Source organism: Chelonoidis abingdonii, chromosome 11 (assembly GCF_003597395.2).
Source record: "Chelonoidis abingdonii isolate Lonesome George chromosome 11, CheloAbing_2.0, whole genome shotgun sequence".
NCBI classification, from domain to species: Eukaryota; Metazoa; Chordata; order Testudines; family Testudinidae; genus Chelonoidis; species Chelonoidis abingdonii.
Genome location: NC_133779.1, coordinates 59,022,325 through 59,048,782, shown reverse-complemented (window position 1 = coordinate 59,048,782; position 26,458 = coordinate 59,022,325). Strand labels below are relative to the sequence as shown.

At 52.1% G+C, this 26,458-nt stretch overlaps 2 protein-coding genes across 5 annotated transcripts in view; both read right to left on the bottom strand.

Moving 5' to 3' along the window:
• LOC116833677 (B-cell receptor CD22) overlaps positions 1-26,458 on the bottom strand; it is a 231,375-nt gene that overhangs the window by 119,535 nt on the left and 85,382 nt on the right. The window lies entirely within an intron of this gene.
• LSR (lipolysis stimulated lipoprotein receptor) lies at positions 1,488-24,467 on the bottom strand. Of its 4 annotated transcripts, none has more exons than XM_032795350.1 (10): positions 24,254-24,467; positions 20,152-20,493; positions 13,819-13,938; positions 10,394-10,450; positions 7,632-7,778; positions 7,196-7,381; positions 6,691-6,750; positions 5,848-5,979; positions 5,015-5,601; positions 1,488-2,129 (listed from the first exon to the last, which is right to left on the bottom strand). In XM_032795350.1, exons 1-10 carry the CDS (start codon positions 24,321-24,323, stop codon positions 2,094-2,096), a joined length of 1,737 nt encoding a protein of 578 aa, XP_032651241.1. In that variant the 5' UTR covers positions 24,324-24,467; the 3' UTR covers positions 1,488-2,093. The 4 variants fall into 4 exon arrangements, with proteins under 4 accessions (XP_032651241.1, XP_032651242.1, XP_032651243.1 ...); XM_032795351.1 differs by having other exon boundaries at positions 5,848-5,976; XM_032795352.1 differs by lacking the exon at positions 10,394-10,450.

The following is a 26,458-nucleotide window of genomic DNA, read 5'->3' as shown; positions in this document are numbered from 1 at the left end:
AAGCCCCTGACAGATTTTTACCCCAGATCCTTAAGTGGCCCCCTCAAGGATTGAACTCCCAACCCTGGGTTAAGCAGGCCAATGCTCAAACCACTGAGCTATCCCTCCCCATTGAGCTGATGTTTTCAGAGAACAATCCATGACGACTCCAAGATCTCTTTCCTGAGCAATAACAGCTTTTTTAAATGTCCTCATTTTGTATGTATAGGTGGGATTATGTTTTTCCTACATACATTACTCTGCACTTGTCAACATTCAATTTCATCTGTCATTTTATTACCCAGTTTTGTAAGATCGCTTTGCAGCTCTTCAGCATCAGCTTTGGACTTCACTAGCTTGAGTAATTTTGTACCTGAAAACTTTGCCACTTTGCTGTTCAACCCTTTTCAGATAAATTATGATGTTGAACAGCACAGAACTAAGGAGTCCCCACTCTTTACCTCTCTCCACTGTAAAAATTGATGATTTACTCTTACCTGTTGCTTCCTGTCTTGGGGAATGTCCTTTCGTGGATCAGTAACTGGCCATCACCTCACACCTGCTCAGTTTCCTTACCAACCGCTTGCAGCTCCCAAAGCCACCACCAGGTAGAGCCAGTAAATCAAACTCCTGCCACTGCTGCCTTTCAGCCTCTGCTTTTCTCGTTTTGCTCCCTGACTTTGCCCCTTTAATACTTTGTAAGAAGGCACAGTCCTAACCCCATTTGCCCCCCAGCCGAGTCCTTGTTTTTCCAACAAGGTTTGAGCTAGCTGACCAGTCTCTGCTGCTCAGTCCACTTCAGGGCAGCTCCTGGATCTCATCATTCCCAACCAGACCAGAGGCCTCTTCCAGGATGTAAAAATTAACCCCTAGAGCCTTCAGGCATCCAGCTGAGGGTGCAGATTGAGCCCAGCTACTGCCCCCAGGGCCATAGCGTGGAGGGCTGAATCCAGGGGATGAAAGATTACGACTTCATAGCAAAAGGGTCAGGCTCTCTGCAGACTCAGGCAGTGTTCTGCATCAGCTGCACTCACAGAAGTTCCCCCCTTAGCAAGTAGGTCTGACCCCATTCTGTAGAGGGCAGAATTGCACATCCCCTTCAGCCCACCCACTTGCCTCAGCATCACCCTGGAGCAACCCGAGGTGGGGAAGACTGGGCTCCGTGTCTGGGGCCAATCCAACTCTCTGCTACAGGGCTGCAGGTGCCAATAGCTGATGTGACTGTCTCCAGCTACCGTGATCCAGTGAGCGCAGTCACAATGTTGGAGTCTGTAGCCCCTCAGTGTGGCTGGCTCTGTTGTCCCCTAGAGAAAAAAGCCCAAGTCCCATTCTCCACCCCCCAAGCCAGCCGCTCCCTGAGCTCTGGAGCCAGACTGGAGCCAACACCCCTAGAGGGGAAAAGGCACCATGTCCCATTCCCCTAATTTCCCCTCACACCCCTCAAATCTTTTGAGATGAATTTTTTATTTTCTACAACAATCAGAAAAATCTCAAAAAGCTACTGATAAAAAACCAGCCCAGCTATTTGCAAGAGTATGTACAGCATCTGGGATTCCACAACTCCACTAAAAAAACATGTAATTTTAAGACAGCTTTGAAAAAAAGTTAGTCTTAAAAGCATCAATATTTAAAAATATCCATGGAAACAGAATTTACAGTTCTATGGACCAGCTGGGAATTGGAGCCAAAATAATAGGCCAGTTCTCCAGCTGATGTCCAGCAGATGTCACTCAACTGAAATCAATTTATACCAGCTGAGGAGCTGGTCCAAATATTTCAAATATATTATATTAAAATTAAGGCTAAAATTTAGAGACCTCTTCCTCCCCCACAAGGACTCCAGATTCCCCCAGTAATGCCCTGCTTTTCCGTGGCAATCAGGAGCCCCTGTCCCATGCCTGACTTGAGAAATCTTAGGCTATACGTTGATCCAATTCATAATAGAAGCATCAGGTAGACAAGGCCCCAATGCTTTGCCAAACCCTGTGGCAATGGGCCAGCCAGTGTCCTATGTGCCCTCCAAGGAAAGGACGTGACCATCTCAGATCCACAGCCTCCATCTCCTGCACTGGTGGTGCTTCTGGGAAGTGATCGGGAAGGAAAGCAGGCTGCATTTAAACCACCAAGCTCTCTCTGCTGAGGTCATGGTTCTAGAAGGGAAACAGATGCGGCAGGATCAGCAAAAAGAAAGACCCCCCAGAGATGAAATGCTTTCCAGTGAGACTCAGAGCACACCACCCGCTGAGCTGATCATAAAGATCTAGAGGTGATTTCCTCAGGGGGGTCTAAAGGCCGCTCACTGGGGGAAAATCCAAAGCACTAGCATTGTAGCGAGACAAGGGCAGGGGGTGAAGGAATATCTTGGAAGCTTGCCTCCTTCACCAACAGGTGCGCAGACACCATAGGCTGGTCTCACACAAAAAAAAAAAAAAAAAAAAATCATCTTGAGTGTGTTCTTCTTTGCCATTTAGTCGTGTCACAGGAGTTCATAAAGGTGTTTTTAGAGAGAAAATTCAGTACATGCTCCAAGATTGAGGGGTATGAGGGGAAAGCCTACTCAACCCTCTCCACTTCTCACAAGCGAAAATGGCTTTTAAAATCCCCACACCAAACAATAGGAGACTTGTGATGCGAACCACCTACACAGCCAGCCAACCACCAGGCTTTCTGGGGAGCAGGAGTCAAATAGGAACAGGACAGCAGTAGCTCGACGCTGCAGGTTGCTTGAAGACTGAGTTCTTGTACACGGCCACATAACTGAGAGCACATTTGCAGCCCGCCCCTCTATTCTCTCTGCAAGCAATTTATCCTCCGGCAGTTAAAGGACTTCCTGCCCAAGACTCTTAGTCGGTGAACAACGAACTAGATCACAGCTGATCTGTGAGCAACAGCGTGTGCTGCTGCCATTCCTGACACGGATTTGCAACTTAGGCCACGTCTACACTACGGGATAAATCGAATTTTGCTAAAATCGGTTTTATAAAACTGATATATAATTTCGATTTCTTGCGCACACTAGGCACAGTAATCGACGTTTGCGTCCATGCTGGCAGGCTAACGTCGATTTCTGTAAGCTTTGCATTGTTGCGGTAGCACTTCCGTAGCTATCCATAGTTCCCGCAGTCCCCCCGCTCTGGAATTCAGGGTTAATGTTAGAGGTCGTGGAGGGTTCTGGTAAATGTCGTCAGTCATTCTCCTCCGGGAAAAACATCACCTGACAGATCCTTTGCGCGCCTGTTTTTCCCTGGATGCTGGCAGATGCATAGCAGCCAACCATGGAGCCCGTTCAGTTTTTTTTTTCCAGCACGTATGTTACTTGGAATGCGCGGGAGAGAGGCGATACTCCAGCGCTACACAGCAGCATTCACTTGCTTTTGCAAGATGCAGAGATTGTACCTGTCGTTCACTGTTACCGTCTACTACTGCAGAGAAAAATGGCAATGAGATGAAGGTCTCTTTCCCTCTCTTACTGTCCGCTGCTTCATGGAGTGCCCCTGGCTGAAAATTTTTTGAAAGCAAATTGGGATTGACTACTTGGCAATGAGTCAATTCCTCCCTTATGGTTTCTAAAAATAGATCCGTCCTGCCTAGCGTAATGGCAAGTGTAATAGAGATCCAGTGTTATCAGAGAGCACGCTGTCTCCGTGTCAGTATTCACAGGATTGCCCCTGTAGAACCGCACCGTACTTCCTTCCTCTCTCAACCTTCCTGGCCTACGTGGCTAGTGCCTGCTCCCCCATTGTGTCATGAAGTTGTTAAGATACAAAATAAGAAAACAGATTTGTTAGTGAGATAAAATGAGGTGGGGGAGCACTTGGAGAGCCTCCCGGGGCATTGACAGTCCAGGCAGGAGTCTGTTTTTAAACCATAAGATGGGGGAATTGACTCATTGCCAAGCGAGTCAATCCCATTTGCTTTCAAAAATTTTCAGCCCCACAGTTTCGACGATGAAGTGGTTATTACGCTTCTCCTATCTACTAGTAACCAGGAATAATTGCTCTCGATATTAGGCAATCATCAGGCATGGGGTTCTCGAGGATGTGGGCAGTCCTTCTGCCACCGTCTCCACCGGAGGGGAGGGAAGAGAGCGATACGCTCTCACTGCTTAGCATCCCATTACCACAGCATTCAGTACACTACGATAGGGACATTGAAGTAATCAAGGAATGATTTCTTTCCTTTTTTTTTCACGTGGTGGTTGGGGGAAGAAACTGAGGCTGTTCCCTGAACCACGACGACACTGTGTTTGAACCTAAGACATTTGGGAGCTCAGCCAGATGCAAATAATTTAAGAGACACGCTTGTGTGGAACCGTGGATAGCTGGAGTCCTCGGTGTACTCCCCTCCATCCATGAGCGCGTCTCCTTTGAGTCTCTGGCTTCCATTACGCTTGTCAGCAGCGCTGTGTATCCTGGATTTTTTATTCAACGCTTTGGCATTTCGTGTTCGTTAACGGAGCTGGTAAACAGATTTGTCTCCCCATACAGCGATCATCTGTATCTCCCGTACAGTCTATGCTGGAGCTCTTTTTGGATTTGAGACTGCATCGCCACCGTGCTGATCAGAGCTCCACGCTGGGCAAGCAGGAAATGTAATTCAAAAGTTCGCGGGGTTTCTGCTTACCTGTCCGCGTGCTCCGAGTTCATTGCTGTCCAGAGCGGTGTCCAGTGTTCGCTCTGGTGCATGCGCCCGGAGGCCCACCAATAAGTCGATTATTCCGTCCACACTAACCGTAATCCGAACTGTTAATATCGAATTTAGCGCTACTCCTCTCGTCAGGGTGGAGTACAGAAATCGATTTAAAGAGCCCTTTATTTCGATATAAAGGGCATTGTAGTGTGGACGGGTACAGCATTGAATCGATTTAAACATGTAGTGCAGACCAGGCCTTAGTGCCCCCTAGAGGAGAAAGGCCCTACCATGTCCCATTTACTGCCATGCCCCCTCCCCCTCCCGAGCCAGTGGCACACTGTGGAGTGTCCCATTTACTGCCATGCCCCCTAGACAGGCGGGGCCCTGCATCCCATCCACTTACCCGTCGGAGCTTGCGGTCATTCTTGCCCCGAGAGGAGACCGACTCTGTTTCTGTGTAGGGTGGCGGCGGTGGGGGGAAGCCGTCTTCGTCCCGATCCCTCCTGTTTCCCGATCGCGCGCTGGAACTGCTGCCCCCATCCAGGTCCTCGCGGCTGTCGGCCCGCCCCTTCTTGCGCAGCGCCTCCTGCAGGAGCCGCCTGTCGTAGTGGCCCCTATCCAACTCCCGCAGGTCGTCCCTGCTGCGGCTGCGCTGTCGGCCGTAGTACTCCTCCTCTCGCCAGTTGGGGGAGCTATCCCGATGCTGCCTGCCCCGTCCCCTACCCCGTCCCTCAGGCTGCGGGGACCAGTCACGGTCCAGGTCATCCACAGAGTGGGAGCGGGGCCGCCGGGCGTAGTGCTCCTCCTCATAGCGCTCGCCCCGCCGGGGAGGGGGGACGAGGCGCCGGGTCTCGCTGCCCCGTCCACTCTCCCCCTCCCCCACATCGCTGATGGGTGACATGGGCCGGCTCCGCAGTCGCCCCAGCCCCTGGCGCAGCTCCTGGCGCCGGTCGTCTTCGTGGAGGGAGCTGATCTCACTCATCACTGAAGCTGGGAGGGAAGAGATAGGGTTAAATAGGCCTCCCCAGCAGTCAGGGCTGGCCCCAATGCCCCAGGGCAGCGCTAGGGGGCCCTGTGCTGCTTGGAGCAGCCTGGGGGCACTCCCCCCTGACAGGGCTGGCCCTGATGCCCAAGCATGGTGCTAGGGGGTGCTGTGCTGCAGGGAGCTCTTGGCATCCCCTGGGTTTCTTGCTGGGTGGAAGCAGAAGAGAAATCTACAGCCAAGAAGCTACTCACCTTTCTCCAGCTTGCCATTGGCCTGGCCTGGCCGCGTAGGGTCAAAATTGGCCAGCTCCCTCTCCATGTAATAAAGGACCCGCATGGAGTCGTCTTGCTGGTTAGCCTGAATCCGATATCCGCTCCGCACTGCTGGGAAGAGAGGGAGCCAGAGAGAGGAGTGAGTTCGAGACCCCGTTAGTGCCAAACCTGTCTGGAAGGGGCAGGCACAACCAGTGAGATGCAGCCACTTCTGAGGCAAGGCAGCTAGGTACAGCTTAATAGCAATGCCTGAGATGCAGCCATCTCTGGGAAGGGGCAGCTGAGGAACAGCTACACGTAACGCTGCAAAACAGCAAGTAAAGGAGAATCTCAGATCCAAATGAAGAGGGGTGGAATGGAATTGCCCAATGTGGGATTTGGCCATTGGGCATATGGGGCACTTAGACCTTTAAGAATCAACACGCTAAGCAATCTTTATGATGATTGGTGAGCACCTCTCTCTGCATAGCACCCCCTACCACCACGCTGGGGCACTGGGGCCAGTACTGACTGCAAGAGCGTCCCTCCCCCCAGCAGAGCACCCCCTAGCACTGCCCCTGACTCCAAAAGGCAAGGGTGCCCTTCGGACAACTCCCTACACCACAGGTCTCCCATCCTAGCACTGTCCAGGCCTGACTGCTTAGCCGCATGGCTCAGGCCATGAAGGGGCTATAACTGTGGCTGCCTGAGCTGAAAGGGGCACTATGAGCCATGGGGGAGCAGTGTCAACGCCATCCAGCAGGGGGCAACAGTATCCCATCAACTCCCACTGCTGTACTGTCATCTGCCAAGCCTCTGCTTCACAGCCTGGCTTCTCCTTACCTGAGTTCCCACCACTATCCGTATCCCGGAGCAGGGGCACCTGGGAGCTGTTCCCTCCAACTACAAGGAAATCAAGAGAAATTAAAGACATCAACAGCTTCAGCCTTGCTGCTCGGTGCCGTGATTTCCCCATCTATGTGCTTCTGTCCTGCAAGTCCCAGCGCTCCAGGTTTGCAGGATCAAGGCCCATAGTTCTACCACGTGACTAGAAAACCTGTATTTATAATACAGTAGAACCCATTGTGCCAGGTGCTGCCCAGACACAGCCAGAGACAGTCCCTGCCCCCCTAAAATGAGAGTCAGCTGAGCACTGTAACTGTAACTAGGACTGAGTATGCCGCTATCCAGCTTACATCCTACCCTCCGGGTAGCCACGGGTGATGTAAATCAGCACTGACTCCAGTGGAGCTGCAGCCAATTGGCAGATCCCCAGCTGGGGTCACTGACTCCAGCACAGGTAGTTACTATTGTGGCAGCACAGAATTGACACAGAATGCAAAGTTACCGGAGCTGGCTCTGTCATACTCTGCCCCATAGCCGTTGTACATGGGCGACATGGGGCCCATGGGGATCGTAGTGGCGGGAGGACCTAGCTTCATGGGGTTTGGGTGGGAGTAGATACTAGGGGCACCGACACTCGGAGCATAAACACTGGGTACACCAGCAGTGGCAGCTTTTCCAGCAAGGTAGACTGAAAAGAGAAAGCAAGGGGAGTTTGAGGGATCGGAACATGCAGATCAGCAGAAATAGCTCCCATTGAGGACTTCCCCAAACTGCCTCCCAGCACCAGGGAAAAAATCCAGGAGTTCCCCCCCCCCACCCCAACCACTAGACCCCACTCCCCTCCCAGAGCTGCAGATAGAACCCAGGAGTCCTGGTTCCCAGCCCCTCCCCTCCCTTTGTAAGTTCCCCGTGTAGCATGAGACGGGGAGAGAACTCACGAGCTTCTGGGCAGCAGCACTTCTCAGGGCAGCAGGGGCACCGGACATAGCAGCAGCAGGTGTGGGGGCAGCACTGGCACCAGCAGATGCCAAAGAGGAGAAGGATGAGGAGGAATCCAAGTACCACCAGGACGACGAAGAGCCAGTCTGCAGAGAGCCAGAGGTTTCTTGTTATGGATCCAGTCGCCAACAGAACCCACCCAGTGGATCGGCGTCAGGGCCTCCCTGCCCTGGGGAAACTGAGGCACACACCAAGGCCAAGGTTTGACCTGGGGCTTTGGCGTCAAGACACCCTAAGAGGGACTGATTTACAGGAGGCCCCATGGAAAACAAAGCAGCCCAGCTGGCAGGCAGCACGGCCTAGTGGAAAACACCCAGTTCTATTCTTAGTTCTGCCAGTGGCTTGCTAGTGACTTGACACATCACAGCTCTGTGCCTCAGTTTCCCCTTCTCTAAAAGGGGGGATTATGATCTTGACCTCCTTTGTAAAGATCTGCTCACCCAGAGTGCTCTGAAGAAGCTAAACATTATTATTAGGCATCTGGAGCTAGATACACAAAAATCACTAGGGGAACTTTCACAGATTTCAAGGCCCAGACAGGACCATTCGGCCCTGCTGCATAGCCCAGGCTGAGAACCTCCACCAGCAATTCCTGCCAGCAGCCCAGAGCTGGGGTTCAACAAGAGCGCCCTTAACTTCAAACCCTGATCCAGTAGAGTGGAGCTTAGAGTGATGCCTGATCTCAGTGAAGCGACTCCAAGGGCTGGAGATTTTGCCCCATCCTGAGGGCAGTCATCCCCAGGGTTGATTCTGCCCCCTGGGGGAAAATCTGTCCCTTATTTCTACTCTGGATTTGTCTCACTTCATCCACCAGATCTCACTCACTTTTGTATGGTAGGTTAAAGAGCTCCCCAGGGAGATGCTGATAGACTAGCATCAAATCACCTCTGAACCTTCTCTAGGAGAAACTCCACAGATAGAGTCTCCTGCTACCAGAGCACTGATCGCCCTTGTGGCTCTTTTGAAACCTCCTACCCAACATCCGCTCTCCCCATCTCCCAACACAAAGACACAATGAAATTGGGAGAGGTGCCATATACAAAACAGAGCCAGTGTGTGATTAGTCTGCAGAACTCTCTGCCATGAGATACTGTTGAGACCAAGAATTTAGTAAGCTCCAAAGAGGGAGTGGATGATTGGACAACCTTGGCCAGGCCCTATACTCAACTTGATGGCATCTGTCTAACACGGAAAAAAGTGTTAACGCTGCATGCAATCCACTCCAAAACTCCAGGGAACGTTCTAGACATCCGTGGATGGAAGCCTATTGATTCTGGGGAGAAATCAGAAGTCCAGAAGGGGGAAAACGGAGGCCACAGAGGCCACAGCATCTGATTAGTAAAGATACAGCTTCAAGCAGCTCTGCAATTGTCTGTCTATAAATGAAGGAACCAGTTTCTGGTGCCATTAACACCTACCTTCAGGCATAACTCTCCTGCCCCCAGATCAGTGTCCAGATGCAGTTTAACACAGACACCCTGCATTACTAGTCTCCCAGATAGATTGGCTGGGTACACACCTAGCTCCTGGTATTGGGGGGTGGGGGGAGTGCAGTCATGGGGGGCACAGAGTCCCTTGGCATGGGAAGGTGGAGGGAATCTCTGAAATAGCATGAGAATAAATACATTGAAGATTGTGAGATGCATCGATATCACAGTGATGGAGGCCAGACAAGCAGATCACCACCATGGTCTGTCTGACCCCCTCCATCAGGCCTATATCTTGTAGTCTGAAAGGGGAGTGGGGTCAAGTGGGTTAGAGCAGGAGGGGCTAGGAGCCAGGACTCCTAGGTTCTATCCCTGGCTCTGGAAGGGAAGTAGGGTACATGCTCCCCTCTGCCCTACCACAAGGTGAGCACAATCTAAATACTCAAACATGAAGGCACCAGGAGATGCAGAGTTCAGGCTCTGGAGGGACTGTCCCCATGAGTCTGGCCCCTTTGATCCTTGCACTAAGGAGTAAAGCCAGGTTGAAAAATATTCCATCAGAACAGTTTTCCATCAGAAAATGTCACATTGATGAAATCAAAGCGTTTCGCAGGAAAATACCGATTTTGCGTGACGTACTGCTGTTCAGACTTGTAGTGTGTTATAAGCCTCCGGCCCTCAACCAAATGAAATATAAATGCTGAAACAAAGCTCGTTGATACATTATTTTCAGCATTCCGCCCCCAACTTGGGGAGATTGGAGCCTGTCAAGATCCCACCCCGAATTCAGAATATCACCATTTCTGTTCTGCAGGAAATGCGTTTCCACCAGCGCTATCAAAGAATTTCACAGGGCGATCACAGCACTGTCACCTTTTGCAGGGCAGAATCAGAACTGGGTATTACCTAGAAATCAATTAGTAATTACCTCATAATAACTATTACAATAGCACCGAGTCACAGCCCAGCACCCCATGCTGAGCACTGCACATTTTTATCGCTATTCAGTTTTTTATGGTAGAAATCAGGAACCCCACTCTCAAACCAGGACCCCATTGCGCCAGGCGTTGTACAGACATGGAGCAAAGACCCTCCCAAAGAGCAAATTAAAGCCCCTTTAGCTATTTCTCTCCTTTCACCAGCTCACATCCTTCTAGCTCTGCCTCAGTCATGGGCTAAGAGTAATGTGCACTGCATAAAAGCTAAGTGGTGGCATAATTCCTCCCCCTCCCCCCAAATAAAATAAAATAAAAAAAATCTATCAAGGTAAGTACCTTCCATGTGCCCTATCTGAAAGCCTGGCAAAAGCTCTGAGACTTCGGATGATTTGCCTACGGGACAGAGAGAGAGACAGTTACTAGAGATGTAGGCGAATGCCGTAAAGGCAAGCGATTTGAAGCCAACTGTGCTACAAGGGTGGAGGTGGGGACAGTAAGCAGCGCACTGGCCCAGGTGGGCATTCAAACTGGCACCCGAGTGCTTGGCACTTCAGAGATCTCACTTACACAGGAAAAGAAAAAAATTTGGGCCGTAGCTACAGCGGGGTAACCCTGCCAGTGAGCTAGATCGTCACTGATTGGACTCTGCCACGTGGGCATTGTGTGTCCAGAATGGAGAAGAGACTGAACCTCTCTTTTTCCACTTATCTAGCAACAAATCCTCAAGCCAGGCTTCCAAACGTCATGGCTGCGGCGTCCGACTCCTGCCGCAGCAAGATTTGGTACAGCCGTCCGGACAGTCTTGCGTATCTTACAGGGGGAAGTGGAGCCGATGCTACATACTCCAGCAGAACCAAAGCCAGGGTGGGTTTTGCCACAGACCAACATGGCCCTGTTCTCCAGAACCCTCCAGCTGAATCCAAAATGCATTTGGCTGTAGATCCATTATGTTCTCCAGGACCTCCATAACAGTTTGGACCAATGGCACATTATCCAGAGCACCAGACAACTCCATCCATCTCCTTCAAATGCCTCTCTTGGACCTCAGCCTCTAGGCTACCACCACCACCAATCCCTTTGCCCCAACTAGTGTCTCTCTCCTGCTCCCCTCTCCCTGTGGCTCCTAGTATCTCTGTCTCCAATCGAGCCAGCACCCCCTCCCCCTGCCAAGCAGTCCACCTCCTCCTGCTGTGCCATGGCGGCTCTGGGTGGGGTGCTAGGCGAAGGTTTCGCCTTCCAGGTGGGATGATGGTACCTGCATCTGAGCAGCCATCCAGCCAGGACACCTCTTATCCCCAGAATGGCCCAACCCATGAGCACAAGTGCGCTAGGGGCAGGTGGGCTCTAGGATAAGAGAATTTGGGGGCAGTCATGCCACTGCAGTGGGTGATGGGAGATTATAGAAGACCACTCCTTTGGGATCAGGGCTCCCCAGGCACAGCTGTCCTGTGAGAGGCCTCCAAGTTGGTGGCTGCTTAGTAAGGGTGCTGGAAAAGCATTTCCAGACATGGCAATCTTACACCCAAACTGAGCTCTTTTGCATTGCTGCACTTCTATTTTACAAGAGAGAGGGGGATGGATATACCTGATAAGGTACAACCCAGGAGTCCTGACTTCCAGCCCCTGCCCACCAGATCTCCACAGCACAGCCTCTTTTGCTGTGCCCTAGTGGCAGGGAGCTGTGGCACTGCTCATAGGAGTGACACACTGGTATCAGTGACATAACCGTGGGGAAGCCCAACAGGATCAAAATCATGATAGGGCTAATTACTGTTAGGTCATGGAGCTCCAGTGCCCAGAGGGCTGCTCTCTGAACACTGAAACAGGCAGGACATTTGAGGATAAGAGCACGATTGGCAGCAAAAAGCTCCTGATTCCCATGGTCAACAAACTGGAACAGCCAGGAATCGAATGAAGGAGTCATGTTTCCAGGGCGCCCTCCTCCTTTAACCCATTAGACCCCACGCCCCTCACAAAGCTGGGATAGAACCCAGGAGTCCTGGTTCCCAATCCCAAATCCATTAGGCTTCATTTCCCTCCCCAAACCAGGCACAGAACCTAGGAGTCCTGTCTCCCAATCCCCTGCTCTAACCCACTAGACCCCACTCCCACAGGGATAGAACCCAGGAGTCCTGGCTCCCAGCCCCTGCTTTAATGTACTAGAGTCCATATCCCTTTCAGAACCTGGGATAAAACCAACTGCAGAATACATAAGCCCTTTTAGCTCCAGCAGGGAAGCTAGATTCTAACTCCCATGCCTCCTGTTAGCAACCAAGCCAGGAGGGAGACAGTACATTTCTGAGACGGGCAGCAGGGAAGAAGAGACATTTCGGGAGATTTGGAGGGGAGGGGAGTGTGGCAAGGGGGGAGGGATAGCTCAGTGGTTTGAGAATTGGCCTGCTAAACCCAAGGTTGTGAGTTCAATTCTTGAGGGGGCCATTTGGGGATTGGTTCTGCTTTGAGCAGGGGGTTGGACTAGATGATCTCTTGAGATCCCTTCCAACCCTGATAATCTATGGAAAAAAAAGTCACATCTTATGCCAGCTGTGAGTGTTGCCAGGTAGTGCTGCATGATCGTTAGCACTGTGACTAGGAGTCAGGACACCTGGGTACTATTCCCACCCCAGCCAATGACCTACTGCATGAAATGGCCAAGTCACTTGGCCTGCATGCATCAGCACCCCCTTCCATCCTTTATCTAGTAGCAAACTCTTTGGGGCAGGGACTGTCTCTTGCTGTGTGAGTAGTGCCTGGCATAACGGGGACCCGATCTCAGCTGGGGTCAAGAACTGACTCTGTCCGTGCAGTGCCCAATGCTTCGGGGCCCCAATCTCAGCTAGGGCAGGGACCTTCTCTGTCTGTGCAGTGCCCCAACCTCAGCTGGCACTATTGTAATACTGATACTGAAGCGATTGCTCTTTAGGAAGCTAGGCCAGCCATGCTGGACAGACATGCCAGCTCACAGGCGACACCGAATGGGAAGGAGTTCATTGGAAACAGCAGAGAGGATGGAAGTTAATACAAAGGGACTTTTTTGGAAGACCTCCTTAGTTTCTGCTCCCTAAGTCCCTTTGTATCAACTCCTGTGCTCTCTGCTATTTACCTGACTGGGAGGCTGAAATTCCTGTTTGTGAAGCAGTGCAAGCAGCACAGAAAGGAAAGGGCCCATGAGGAAGATGCCGTGGGGCAGAATCGGAAAGGCCCTGGGGATGAGGAAGGAAGGCAGGAGCTGTGTGCTAGCAGGACAGCACTGCCCTGCGTGGGCTGCAGGAGTCACTGCTTCCCCTTTCTGGTTAACCTCTTCCTAGCCCAAAAGGCTGTTGATGTGTCCGACTGGTGCTGCTGTTACTCTGCTCCAAAAGCCACTTTCGGGGAAGCTAGGCACTGGGCAGAGAATGGCACGCACCGATTTACCAGCTACATGTGGAAAGGGAAGTTGCTGCCTGTCTAGCCCTGTATCTGCCCCTGAAACAATCTACAAACCTCCCTGTCTGGAGCAGAGTGGTGAGCCCATATAGCCTGGTATCCCACCTCCTCCCCAGATCAGTCCCCTGGGCCCATCTAGCCCCGTATCCTGCCTCCATCCTGCCACACAGATTCAGTCCCCTGGGCCCATCTAGCCGGGCATCCTGCTCATTACCAGCCACCCCAATCAGACCCACAGGCCCCATCTAGCCTGGCATCCCGTCTCGACAGCAGCTCCCAACCCCACTAGAACATCCCGCTCCTCACCTGCCTGTGTCCCAGTCCTGGCCACTTACCCAGCACGATGAGCTCAGCATAGGCCTCGTTGTTGCCCTGCAGGTCTTGTGAAGAGGTGACAGTGCAGTAGTACACACCACTGTCGCCCCAGGCTGTCTGGTCAATACTGAGGTCGGCATCTGTGGGGGAGACAGAGGAAGGCAAAGCTGGAGAAGCCAGGGTGGGAGCATCGGGGTCACAGGCTCACATGCAGGAGGGGTCTCCAAACAGGTGAGCCAGTGCACCAACGAGCCCTTTCAGCAAAGTTTAGGCAAAGGCAGTGGTGTCTAGTGGTTAGAGCAGAGCCAGGACTCCTGGGAGGGGAGTGGGGTGGGGTCTACTGGGTTAGAACTGGAGAGGCTGGGAGTCAGGGCTTCACATTATTGTTAAGATACCAGCTAACTGGACACTGTTTAGAGAAACAGCAACAATAATTAAGGGGTCCCTGGGGGAGGCTCTCTGGCCTGGGCTGTGCAGGAAGGCAGACTGGATAGGCATTAGTCCCTGCTGGCCTCTGTGGTGTGGGGGGAGGGAGGGGAAATCTATGAATTATCCAGGGTTTGTGGGACAAAGTTATGCAGAGAAATTAAAAGCGGAATACTCCCCACTGGGTTCAACGGCTGCAGCCCCCGCCTGCTGATCTCGAACAATGGCACTTCCACCAACTGAGGGCTTTGAAAACCGAAATGAACACTAAACCCTCAAGTGTGCACACAAGCCACCAGGCCCTGCCCTGCCATCGGGAACAGGCTGGGGTAGTAGGAAGCCAGAGAATAAGCCCTTTTGATCTCAGCAACCCAGTGGCAGAGCTGAGACTGGAATCCAGGTGTCCAGAATCCTGGCCTGGGCAGCTTTGGTACAAGATTTTTTAGAAGTGGCTACTGATTCTGGCCCTGGATTTTCAGAATGTGCTGAGCCCCAAATCCCCCAAAAAGAAAGAAGTCAGGTCTCTGTAAGGAGTCCCACCCAAATCACTAGTTGCTTCTGAAAATTTCAGCCCAATGTACAATATTCCCTTCAATTTTTTACATGCGGAATGAATTTTATTATGTGCACCAATATGGAGGTGATGTGTGGTGGGGGTGGAGCTGAGGGGTTCAGAGTGGGGGGGGCGCTCAGGACTAGGGCAGAGGGTTGGGGTGCAGGGGTCAGAGGGTTCTGGCTGGGGGTGCAAGTTATGAGGTCAGAGGTTTGGGGTGCAGAAGGGGGCTCAGGACTAGGGCAGAGGGTTGGGGTGCAGGGGTCAGAGGGTTCTGGCTGGGGGTGCAAGTTGTGGGGTCAGAGGTTTGGGGTGCAGAAGGGGGCTCAGGACTAGGGCAGAGGGTCCGGGTGCAAGCTCTGGGGTAGGGTCAAGGATGAAGGGTTTGGGGTCTAGGCTGCCCCAGGGCTCTGAGAGACACAGACAGACAACACAGACTCCCCCCAGCTCTCTCTCGCCATAGCGGGGCTGGGGCAGGGGCAGAGGCGCCTCTCGCTGGTTGCAGGAGTCCCAGGGCTGGAGGTGAGGCGCCTCTTGCCCCTGAGCACCGCTTGACAGCCTGCTGCATGGCAACATGGCTTAGGGGGAACTTAGCCTGGCTGTGCCGCGTAGTGGATAGTGCACTAGACCAGGGCTCAGGACACCAAGGTTCTATCCCCAGTTCTTGCCAATGACCTGCTGTGTCACCTCAGACACCTCTCTACGCCCATGATCTTGTATATTGTTGGTTTAGGACCTGAACCTTGAGTCGGTTTTGACAAACTTGGGCTAGGATTTTGCTGCATGCTCATTAGATCATCTTGTACTTTGGCTGGACGTCTCCTCTCATCTGGCCTCCTGTATAACACAGGCCAGGGACTTTCACTCTGTTACCCACAGATTGTGGTGGACAAAACCATCTTCCAGAAAAGCCTCCAGTCTGGATTGAATGACCCCAAGAGATGGACAATCCACCACTTCCCTGGGAAGTCATAACGGTTGATCACCCTGGATGTTAAAGCACTTTCTTTCTAGTTGAAGTGTGTCTGGCTTTAACTTCCATATGTGGGTTCTTGTTCTACCATTCTCCACTAGACTGAAGAGCTCATTAGTACCTGGGATTTTCTCCCCATGAAGAGATCAAATCACCCGCTATCTTCTTTTGGATAAACTAAATGGATCAAACGTTCACACTCTCTCACTGTCAAGCTTTTCTCCAGACCTTGGATTATTTTCACAGCTCTTCTCTACACCCTCTGCAGTTTTTCCAACATCCTTCATAAAAAGCACACCCCAGAGCTGGACGCAGCCTTCCAGTATTGCTCTCCCCAATGCCAGCAAGCTTTTTACACTTCATAAACAAGCAGTGTTCCCCACTGCTCCAATTCACGGAGTGATGGTGAAATCTGGAATCTGTGACATCAAGCACTCATCATAAAATCCAGCCACAACACCTAGCACCCTAACTAGGACATCACTGGAGTCCTGAGCTAATTCGTTCAATTCTGCTGACCTGCATCTTCAGTCAGAGTTTCAATCGGACTCTCACACTTCCTGCCCCAAACGGTAATTAAACTTTTGCAAAGCACTGCAAGGATGGAAAGTGTTATGTAAGAGAATCATTAGACTTGTGATCAGCTGTAATTACGGTTATGATTTAACTGTTGGGTAGTGCTGTTAGCCAGTGGCAGTGTTCCATCCCTGAGCTGGCTGCATTTTGGTGGGGGGAAGTGAACCACAGTTTATGAAGTGCAAGACTCTAGATGAGTATTAGAAACTGAAGATTTTTGCTGCATGAATCACACACCAGTTGGGCCAGGTTACGACAAAGCTGCTGTTATCACAGAAACGCCTCTGGGTAAGACAACATAAAAAGAAAAGGAATGCTAATTTAACAGAGTTTGGCTGGAGACAGTTGAAGCACAGCTCCAGTTGGTTTTAGACACATGATTGCAGGGCAAAGAGTTTTGCTGTGGACTTTTGACCCACCATAACACAATATGGTTAATTTACATTGTGAAACTAAAGCAAATGCAGTAGAACCTGAAAATATTTGTCTTGGAGTAGAGCCAACCGAAATCCAGGTCCCATCATGCCAGCACTGCTGAGATGCAGTCCCTGCCCCAGCTGAGAAACAGCCCCCATCGTGCCAGGCGCTGCTCAGACACACAGCAAGAGACAGTCCCTGCCCCCAAAAGCTTCCAATAAAATTACACAAAGGCTGGTTTATTATCCCCAGATGGGGAAACTGAGGCAAGGGGAAATGACTTTTCCAAGGTCACATGAGTCCATCGCAGAGCTGGGAATTGAACCCAGGATCCTAGTCCTAGTCTGTGCCTTAACCACAGGATAGCGTCCCTCTCCCCTTCCTAACGGAGCTCAGAGCATCTGACAACAGAGCACTCAGCTTAACTTTAACCAGATACTGCTGTTCTGATACCCAGGGGTGGGTCACTGCAGGGCTATGAGTGGTTACAGCTGGAACAGGACCCAGGAGTTCTAGTCACAGATGGGGGACTCAGCAGCCACACACTAACACAATCCCCCAGCAGCGCTATGCTGCAAAGAGCTGGGTGGTGGCACTCTCCTCTCATAGTCAGTGCGGGCTCAAATGCCCTAGCATGATGAAATGTGTAACAGAGGCTGTGAGTTTGCACAATGGTTAAAAATCCCCCAGTATTTTTGGAGTTCGGCCACAACGCTCCTGCTATTATAGCGAGCTCAGCTCTGCCTCTCTCAACTTCTCCACCTGCTTCCTGTCATACAGGGCATTCTTTGCTACCTGCCCTGAACTCTCTCCTGTTATTGTCCACTGTTAAATATTTGTTTTGCCAAATCCCAGAAGTGGCTGCATTTCAGCACTGGGTGAGCGACACTGAAGGGCTATTAGGGAGTTGCAATATTCCACCCCAGAGGTGGCTGCATTTCCATGGTGGAGAACTCTTTTCCAATAACTTAATGGCAGCCTTTTCTTTTCAGAGCTCTCACTTCAGTTTCAAAGCCACTGCTGTATTAGTTCCAAGCTTCTGGAATCCAATATGCCACGAGCATAAACATGAATTATCTGGCTTGGAATTAAGACACTGAACTGGGACTCAGGAGACCTGGGTTCAGTTGGTGCTTTGCCACAGACACCCTGAGTGAGCTTGGACATATTACTACATCGCTCCGTGCCTTAGTTTCCCCAACTAGAAAATGGGGATGATAATCCCTGCTCTGTATCTTTAGACTGTGAGCTCTGTGGGGCAGGGACTCTCTCTCACTTTGTGTCTGTGCAGCACCTGGCACTACACCCCAATCTCAGCTGGGGTGGGGACTGTCCCAATTTCTCTGGCTGCTACCATAAAATACCTAAGCAAGCAAGCAGTACAAACGCTCTGCACCCCGCCTCATGTTATCCCCATCTCAGCTTGGGGATCCCTAGACCCCACCAGAATGCACCTAATAAGCAAACACACCCCATACATACTGAGGGTGATCGGACACCACTCATAGAAGTCCCCTGAGTGCTACCGCAATACACCTGATAAGTGAGTTGGGGGCTACCATGAAATACCTAATAAATGACCTGCACAACCTGGCACAGTTACTCCTGAGGGCTTTTTGCATCAAAAAAACTAAAAATTCTGCAAATTTTACTTGTCAATAAATGTGGAGGTTCCAACATGGCATTGGGAAGCAGAGGCCAATGGCTGCAAAGAGGTGAGAGATCACTGTGCTGCTCCCCTCTGGGACACAGAATCAATGGTGAGGCTGCACTCAACCCTGACACAGCGCAAGGACCGGGCCTGCCCCAGAAACACCCCAAGGCCCTGCCCCTCCATGCCAGGTGCACCAGGTGTGGGCAGGCAGGCTCAGCAAGGCAGGATCCATGAGTGGAGTGGCTTAGTGGGGGGTCTGGGTGCCATGGTAATCAGACTCCGCAGGGGGGTCCAGGTGAAAGTGGTTGAGACTCAGCGGGGAGGGTCTGTGTGTGTGTGTGTGGGGGGGGGGGACAGAGCTCAACAGGGGGTCTGGGTGTCAGAGAGAGCTCCGTGGGGGGTCTGGATGTGGGGAGCTCAGTGGGGGGTGGGTTTCAGATGCTTGGGGAAAGGGGCGGGGATCCAGATGCAGCTGGTTGGACTCTAGGGTGGGGATGCAGGTGGGAGGGGCTTGTTGGGGTGGTCCAGAAGCAGGGAGAGTTGGGGGACACAGCAGGAGGGTCTGGGGATGAAAGGGTCTGGGTGGATGGTGGAGCAGCTCCCTGTACAGAGAGCCTTCCCCCTGCAGCTGAGGAGCGATGGGTGCCAGAAGCACGGAAGGAGTTTGCAGAGCTTCCTACAGCCAGAGGAGAAATCTGGGGGTGGGTCTGACAGCCCTAGATGCTCTGCAGGGGAAGAGGAAGTCCTGTCATCCCCAGCCCAGCCAGGCGTAGTAGCTGAGTTCATCACAGGGTAGGAGACACTATCCGGGTCTTCCCCAGTCCCATCCCCTGTGCCAGTGATTCACCTCTCTGCCAGCTGCCATGGGCACCCAAAACATACTGCTAGGGAGTTCATATGACCACTCTTGTGGCTTCCCTTTCCTTCTCTGTCAGAAGGGCATTTTTCTGCAGGGAAGCAAAGAAATTTGCAGGGCACAAATTCTGCACATGCACAGTGATGCAGAATTCCCCCAGGAGTACACAGTGTTGTAGTTCCCAGCACCCAGTGTATTACCAGACTACACCTCATAAGCCCTCCACCTGGCATGCTACTATAATCCAGCTCAGTGGTCCCCAACGTGGTGCCTGCCGGGGCATTTATGTGCACCAGCCTACTGCCCAGCAAGGGAGAGAAGCCACAGCCCCGCACCTGCCAGGGACAGAACTCCAGGGCAGTGGGTGCCAGTATTCTCGGTCCCTGGCAGGCGCGAGGCCGCAGCTTAAGCTGGAGAGAAACCGCGGCCCCGCTCCTGCTGGGGACAGAGAACTCCAGGGCTCCAGGTTTCATTCTATGTTAAAGTAAGAATAATAAATATATTTGGACCAGCAGATCAACAATGTTTAACTTTTTTAAATAAATAATGAAAACTGTTTATGATATTTATTTTGTAAAAACTCCTTAATTTTTCTTACAGGTAAATAAGAGAAAATTCACATGGTAAGGTGAAAGAGTAACTGCCGAATAATTTAATTAATACCTTTTACATGTAAAGTTACCCTTTTTATCTTATGGATTCATATATTATGTATATTAAATATGATGTTTTTTGTATTATTTAATGAACAAATACAAAATAAGCCTTGAAAAATTGTTGGCGCCTGCCACATACTTCTGAAAACATGAATGTGCTATTGGCCACAAAAAGGTTGGGGACCACTGATCTAGCTAATAAGTGATCAGTAAAAAACCCTCCATCCTTCCCTGGAACTTACTGTTGGTGATGGTGATCCGACGCCCCTGATAGAAGTCTCCCAGCGTCACGGCGTTGCCCTGCTTGGTAGCCACCACCCGCACGGTGCGAGTGCTGTCCTGGCACTCCACATAGGGGTTGTAGCCAGGATTGTTCTGCTGCAGCTGGTTGTTGATCTGGTTCTCCTGACTGCTAGGGTTGAAGGCATCGGCCAGGCGGCTCCGGCAGTAGGACTTATACTTCCAGGTGACGATGGGTGGCTGAGTGGCTGAGGTCTGATAGTTGCACTGCAGGGTAACAGGCTGGAAGAGGATCACCACATTGAAAGGGTTCAGCACTGTTACTTGCATCCCCTGGGCAGGGCCTAGAACAGGGAAAGGGCAGCATCAGCTTGGCGGTCCGGTCAGATGGGCCAAATAGGGTCACATATGGGGAAGGGGGTGTGCCCCAGGCAAGTGAACAATAGAGCCAGAAAAGAAACCAGGAGTCCTGTCTTCCAGACACTCCTGCTTTAACCACTGGACACCACTCCTCTCCCAGGACTGGGAACAGAACCCAGGCATCCTGACTCCCAGCCCCCTGCTCTAATTACTAAGCCACATTCTTGTCACTCTAGAAGTCAGATTTCCATTACAGTGGTTGACTCAGAGACATGACCAGACTAACTTCTCTGTCCGCCCCCATTTGAGTGTAAACAGTCATTGAAGAGTCAAGCGTAAGAGGTCTCAAGTGACCTTATTACAGGACAAATCATGAACAGAGCCATCTCAGGGCTAATTCATCATCACTTGGATCACCATCACTTCCCCTGGCCCATGAGCCATTCTGTGAGACACCCAATCCCATGACAGTTTAATAATCCCTGACCTCACTGTACTCATAACAGGAACGCCTGGTGCTTTTCAAAGTCATGAGTTACTAACCCACACAGCTTCATGTCTAAGAACAGCCACGATATTCTAGAGGTGAGTGGCAGAACTGGGACTAGAACTCAGGAGTCCTAGCCCCCAACTCCTCTTTCTCTAACCCACCAGACCCCATGCCCCTTCCAAACCCTGGGCTAGAACACAGGAGACAGAGTTGGCATTCTTAAGATTTAGCAGATCTCACGCCCTCAGTGAGGAAATGCAGCTTCCTCTACCGCGACCCCACAGCAGCCATTTTAAAACTACCCGCAACAGCACCAGCCCCAACACTTTCCAGGTCACGACACCACCAAGAGTTCTCTGTGCACAGTATGGCATGCATTCCAATTGAAGGGCAGGAGGAAAGCCAGGTCACCAATTACACCGGGAACAGGGCCAGGAGACCAAGGTCCACAGCCCAGGGGAATGGAGGAATCCTGCCCAGAGATCTCAGCTATATCTACCTTTTGCTGAGAGATCATAGTGCTTTCCCAGCACCCTGCGTTCACACCACTCCACAGGGATAAGGGTAACAGAAAGCCCCTCCCTTGAGGCACATCACCCAGCGGGGAGTTTCGGCAGACATGAGGTCACCAGGACAGGGCGGTTGCCCTTCCGGGAAGGAGGCCACACCTGCGTCTCTGCATTGGGGTGCGCCCAGCGCCAGAGAGATCTGTATGTGGGTGACACGGGACACCCCGCCATCACCTCACTTGGCGTGGGAAGCAGAACAGGCCAGCGGGCATGAAACCCAGGGTTGTGGGAAAGGTGAGGGCTGAGGAGGGAGCTATATTTGGCAGCTTCTTGTGCTACCTGTTTCCCTTGGAGGGAAAAGTTAAACACACACACAGCAGAGAGAGGCACAGGTTGGTTAGACAGTATTGGGGGAGTTGAAAGGACACTTGTAGTCTCTGATCCCACTTCCCCACCCCGCTACCTGGGACCCCCAATCCTACCCCTGAGCTAACCCCACCACACTACCTGGGACGCCCAATCCTACCCCCGAGCTAACCCACCCCACTACCTGGGACCCCTGCGCTGCCCCCACCCCACTACCTGGGACCCCCCAATCCTACCCCTGAGCTAACTCCACCCCACTACCTGGGACTCCTGCGCTGCCTCCACCCCACTACCTGGGACCCCCCAATCCTACCCCTGAGCTAACTCCACCCCACTACCTGGGACTCCTGCGCTGCCTCCACCCCACTACCTGGGACCCCCCAATCCTACCCCTGAGCTAACTCCACCCCACTACCTGGGACTCCTGCGCTGCCTCCACCCCACTACCTGGGACCCCCCAATCCTACCCCTGAGCTAACTCCACCCCACTACCTGGGACTCCTGCGCTGCCTCCACCCCACTACCTGGGACCCCCCAATCCTACCCCTGAGCTAACTCCACCCCACTACCTGGGACTCCTGCGCTGCCTCCACCCCACTACCTGGGACCCCCCAATCCTACCCCTGAGCTAACTCCACCCCACTACCTGGGACTCCTGCGCTGCCTCCACCCCACTACCTGGGACCCCCCAATCCTACCCCTGAGCTAACTCCACCCCACTACCTGGGACTCCTGCGCTGCCTCCACCCCACTACCTGGGACCCCCCAATCCTACCCCTGAGCTAACTCCACCCCACTACCTGGGACTCCTGCGCTGCCTCCACCCCACTACCTGGGACCCCCCAATCCTACCCCTGAGCTAACTCCACCCCACTACCTGGGACTCCTGCGCTGCCTCCACCCCACTACCTGGGACCCCCCAATCCTACCCCTGAGCTAACTCCACCCCACTACCTGGGACTCCTGCGCTGCCTCCACCCCACTACCTGGGACCCCCCAATCCTACCCCTGAGCTAACTCCACCCCACTACCTGGGACTCCTGCGCTGCCTCCACCCCACTACCTGGGACCCCCCAATCCTACCCCTGAGCTAACTCCACCCCACTACCTGGGACTCCTGCGCTGCCTCCACCCCACTACCTGGGACCCCCCAATCCTACCCCTGAGCTAACTCCACCCCACTACCTGGGACTCCTGCGCTGCCTCCACCCCACTACCTGGGACCCCCCAATCCTACCCCTGAGCTAACTCCACCCCACTACCTGGGACTCCTGCGCTGCCTCCACCCCACTACCTGGGACCCCCCAATCCTACCCCTGAGCTAACTCCACCCCACTACCTGGGACTCCTGCGCTGCCTCCACCCCACTACCTGGGACCCCCCAATCCTACCCCTGAGCTAACTCCACCCCACTACCTGGGACTCCTGCGCTGCCTCCACCCCACTACCTGGGACCCCCCAATCCTACCCCTGAGCTAACTCCACCCCACTACCTGGGACTCCTGCGCTGCCTCCACCCCACTACCTGGGACCCCCCAATCCTACCCCTGAGCTAACCCACTGCACTATCTCAAACCCCCAAGCCTACCCCCAAGCTAACCCAAAGCACTACCTGGGACCCGCCCCCCCACCAATCCTACCCCTGAGCTAACTCCACCCCATTACCTGGGATCCCCAATCCTACCCCCGAGCTAACCCAAAGCGCTACCTGGGACCCCTGCGCTGCCCCTACTCCACTACCTGGGACCCCCCAATCCTACACCCAAGCTGCCCCCACCCCACCATCTGGGGCCCCCCAATCCTACACCCAAGCTGCCCCCACCCCACTATCTGGGACCCCCCAATCCTACACCCAAGCTGCCCCCACCCCACTACCTGGGACACCCCAATACTACACCCGAGCTGCCCCCACCCCACTACCTGGGACACCCCAAGCTAGGCCCTGAACTGCCCCAGTAGACCAAGGGGACCCCTATGCCAACCCCACCCATGCCCACTAGTGGGGTCTCAGGCAAGGGGCAGCCCAAGGACCCACACTAACCCTGCCGCACACCCACTAAGGGGCCAGCCCAGAGACTCCCCCACTCCATCTAGTAGGGCTAAGAGCCCACCCAGACAGAGGGCAACTCAGGGCCCACTCCAACCCCCCTTCCCCCATAGGGGAACAGCAGCCCCCACCCTGAGGGAGCCACAGCTGGGCAGGGCTAATCCCCCCCCTCACACCTCCAATCAGGTGTCGAGTTTCTCCCCTCGCGCCCCCCCTGCAGTTCGGGGCAGGAGACCCCGCAGCACGCAACGCCCCCTCAGAGGAGGGTGGAGGGGCGAGGGTAGGGGGGTTACGGCGCCGCCGCTCTCTCGGTCGCCGGGCAGGGCGGTTACCTGAGATCCACGCGCCGACCAGGAGCCACAACAGGGTCCGCAGAGCCGGCTGGGGTCCCCGGGTCTCCATCCCCACCTCCCCCAAGCAACGCGGAGCCGGCGGCCGGCTTGATTCGCTCGCGTCGGGCTCCCGACGGGGGGGCAGGGACGCTGCCCGCTTGACTCGGTCACGTCCGACTCCCGATTGATTCGCTCGCTCGCTCCGCGCGTCTGTCTCCAGCTCAGGTGCTGCAGCCTCGCCCAAGGCGCGGGACGTACCAATTCCTCGCGGGAGTGGGGGGGCGGATGAGAAATACCTCCGTCTTGCTCAGCAGCCCTTCAGGCGTGGGCTGTCAACTCTGATTCCATCGTATCTCTGAATCGGGGCTGCCTCCCCATCGCCTTTAAAGCTGGGGTTTAAAATAAACAAACACCACACCTGTCTCCCTGCACCCCCGGGGTTGAAAATGGTCCAGCCCAGGTACCCATAGGAGGGTACTTGGGGCAAACCAATTTGTAGTTTGGAAATTGGGAGAGAACTTAGTTGTTTACCCTCCCCCCATGCCAATGAATTGGCCCAGGGACACACCCTAGACTAAGTTGTGGGAGAAACCACAGTAACTTTAATAAGGAGACAGGATGAATATTCCCCCCCTTTATGAAAATGGACTGGCCCAGGGGCACACCCTACAGAAAGGGGTGGGAGAAACCAAAGTAACTTTTTAAAGGAATTGGGGGGAGGGAAGTTGTGACTCATATAGCACCCCTCACATAATTGGGAAATGGACTGTCTCAGGTGCCGCGAAGCAAAGCGTGTGTGTGTGTGTGTTGTGTTTCTTTCTTACGGGGCCCACAGCACTCGGACCAAAGTGGAGTTTTGCCTCAGGCCTAAAGCCATCTTGATCTAACATACACTGTCCAACAAGTTTTAAAGAGTTTAAAAGGAAGGAAACAAAATTGGGACTGAAAAGTTTTAGAAACTTTTTTTGGAGGGTGAAGCGGAAACTTTCAAAACTTTTTCCCCTTCCGAAAAAGTTTCTGAAACTTTTCCCACTGCCAACAAATGATTTTGAAAATTTTTTTTGCAAACAGTGTCTGAAACTTTCCTCCCTGCTCAACACACGTTTTGAAAATTTTTACCGTCTCCAAAAGAAAGCTTCAGACACTTTTTGCCTCTAAAAAGAGTTTCAAAACCTTTTTCTATTAAAAGAAAAGTTTCAGAAACTTTACTAGGAGTTTTGAAAACCCTTTACCCTTCCAAGAAGAGTCTCCAAAACTTTTTCTCCTTCCACAAAAATTTCAAAAACATTTTCCCCTCCAAAAAACAGTTTCAAATTTTTTTTCTACCTCCCAAAAAGAGTTTAAAACACTTTTCCTATGAAAAAAAAGTTTTTAAAACTTTACTCTCGGCACAATAAAAGTTTCCAAAACTTTTTCCCCTTCCAATTGTTTAAAATACGTTTATTAATTATTATTAATTTTATTTAGATTGATGTAACATCTAGGTGCCCCAGTCATGGACCAAGATCCCAATGTGCTAGGTGACATACAAACACGAGACAGAAAAACAGTCCCTGTTGCAAAGAGCTTTCGCAAAGAGCTTTCAATGTAAATAGAAGAGAAGAGACAACATGGATTCAGACAGACCCATGGGTGAGTGCAAGGAAACAGTGAGATAATAGCCAACTCCCACCAAATATTTATCTCCCCCAGAACTTTTTTCCCCGAGAGGCAGAAATGTTATAGAAACTTTTTTTGAGGAGTGGGAACCTTCAGAAACTCCTTTTTAATGGAGGAAAAACTCTTCAAAACTTCTTTGTTTGAGGAAGGAAAAGGTTTTGAAAGGAGAAATGGTTCAGTTATGAAAATCTGGGACAAAAATGTTTTCAAACCTTGTGGAGAAGATGTTTTCCAAAACTTTTGTTGAGGGCTGAAAAAGTATTTGAGTCTTTTCATAGAAGGGGGGAAGATTTTGAATTTAAGGATGAAAACGTTTGTGAAATTTATTTTTGAGGGGCAGAAAAAGGTTTTGAGAATCCTTGGGAAAGTTTTTGGGAACCATTTTATTGAGAGGAGAAAAGTTTTCAAAAACTAAGGTCCTAATCTATAAACACATACACATGTGCTTGTAGTGGAATTACTTCACTCCCACTGAGAACTCGCTTAGCTACGTCTACACTGCCTTTTTGTCAATAAAACTTGTCAGTCAGGGGTGTGAAAAAAAAC